The following is a 2034-nucleotide window of genomic DNA, read 5'->3' as shown; positions in this document are numbered from 1 at the left end:
TCTGCACCCTCTCTCGCATCCAAGCACACGCCCAAAGTGAGTGAGTGAATTGGTTTTAACATTATTCCAGTCATATCGCTGCGTATCAGCTTAATTTGGGGAAAGCCCGAAGTGATGCAGGTCTCAGACGTTTACCACTTCGGTGAAACCCACGAGCACGGGTATGGTGCTGACAAACCTAGAAACATAATCGGGGCGAACCGGGATTCGATTCCGCAATCATAGGTTTCTGGCGTGCCCAAGGGACGCAACTCATCACAGCGAATCGCGGCGCCCTAGACGACTGGGCCACCCGTGCCCCCTCACACCCAAAGCCACACGCACACAGTCGTACACATCCACACACACACACACACACATCCAAAAAGACATCCACATCCATGTCGTCGTCAACACTCACGACTTCGTCCCCATCCCAGTCTATACCCACGTATATACAGCAACAGCACCCACAACCACATACAACGCACACACGCCTACAAAAACACACTCACACACACACACACACACACAACCAATACACTCACATCCACACAGCCAAGCCCCACACGTCCAACTAAACAACAACTAATCACACTTACATCCACACCCCGAACCCACACAAACCCACATGTCCAACTACAAAGCTATCCACCACACTCACATCCACACAGCCCAGCCACAGGCATCCATCTATACAACAATCTATAACGCTCTCATCCACACAGACAAGCTCGACACGTCCATCTACAAAACTATTCATCAGACTCACACCCACACAGCCAAGCACCTCACGTCCAGCTATATAACCTCTAATCACACCAGCAACACATTCACATCCACACCCCAACTACTACACTTTCATCTGTACAACCACCACCACACGTCCAGCTAAATAACTTCTAATCACACTCATCCACACCCCAACCACCTCATGTTCATCTACGCAACCAGCACCACACTCACATCCACACCCCAACCACCACAAGTTCACCTGTACAACCAGCACCACATTCACATCCACACCCAAACCACCACACCTTCATCTACGCAACCAGCACCACATTCACATCCACACATCAACCTCCACACATTCATCTACACACCTCACCCCAACCTCCACACGTTCATCTTCACACCTCACCCTAACCTCCACACGTTCATCTACACACCTCACCCTAACCTCCACACGATCATCTACACACCTCACCCTAACCTCCACACGATCATCTACACATCTCACCCTAACCTCCACACGATCATCTACACACCTCACCCTAACCTCCACACGTTCATCTACAAACCTCACCCCAACTTCCACACGTTCATCTACACACCTCACCCCAACCTCCACACGTTCATCTACACATCTCACCCTAACCTCCACACGATCATCTACACACCTCACCCTAACCTCCACACGTTCATCTACACACCTCACCCTAACCTCCACACGTTCATCTACACACCTCATCCCAACCTCCACACGTTCATCTACACACCTCACCCCAACCTCCACACGTTCATCTACACACCTCACCTTAACCTCCACACGTTCATCTACAAACCCCACCCCACCCCAACCTCCACATGGTCATCAACACACCTCACCCTAACCTCCACACGTTCATCTACACACCTCACCCTAACCTCCACACATTCATCTACACACCTCACCCTAACCATGCCCCCACCGGACCGGACATACCCATCATCTGTGGTTGTCTTTGTTAAATTGACGTAACCCTCAACCTGTGTACATCTGCGCGCGTCTGTGTTTATCATGTGATTTATGTGTATGTTCGGGACTCAGGAAACCAAGATGTACGACAATCAGGTTGTCAGATTACGTCTCGGAAAACCAAAGTCTCCGCAAACGCAATCGATGGTAACGGCGACTAACGTGGCATAGGACACGTTGAAGCATTTGCCCTTTCATGCAGTCTCATAGCGTCTGTCTCCCTACTGTCAGGCAGGCTGTATATCGCCGTCTCGTTTCTATCCCTGCGTATGGTTAAAGACTGGTACTTCAATCAATTTCATCATACGCGGAAT

General features: G+C 50.1%; 1 protein-coding gene across 1 annotated transcript; it reads left to right on the top strand.

Annotated features, from left to right (window-relative positions):
- The first annotated feature begins 913 nt into the window (after nt 1-913).
- On the top strand, nt 914-1723 carry LOC139448876 (soluble scavenger receptor cysteine-rich domain-containing protein SSC5D-like). Its single transcript, XM_071230397.1, has one exon. It carries the CDS (start codon nt 914-916, stop codon nt 1721-1723), a length of 810 nt encoding a protein of 269 aa, XP_071086498.1.
- Nucleotides 1724-2034: the final 311 nt, after the last annotated feature.

The sequence above is a fragment of the Haliotis cracherodii genome, unplaced genomic scaffold, assembly GCF_022045235.1.
Source record: "Haliotis cracherodii isolate W230 unplaced genomic scaffold, xgHalCrac1.p SCAF_7, whole genome shotgun sequence".
NCBI classification, from domain to species: Eukaryota; Metazoa; Mollusca; class Gastropoda; order Lepetellida; family Haliotidae; genus Haliotis; species Haliotis cracherodii.
This window is presented reverse-complemented; position numbering and strand designations above follow the sequence as displayed.

What these genes read in the sequence shown, in the direction of transcription:
- LOC139448876 (XM_071230397.1), top strand. Translation starts at nt 914, where the DNA reads ATGTTCATCTACGCAACCAGCACCACACTCACATCCACACCCCAACCA.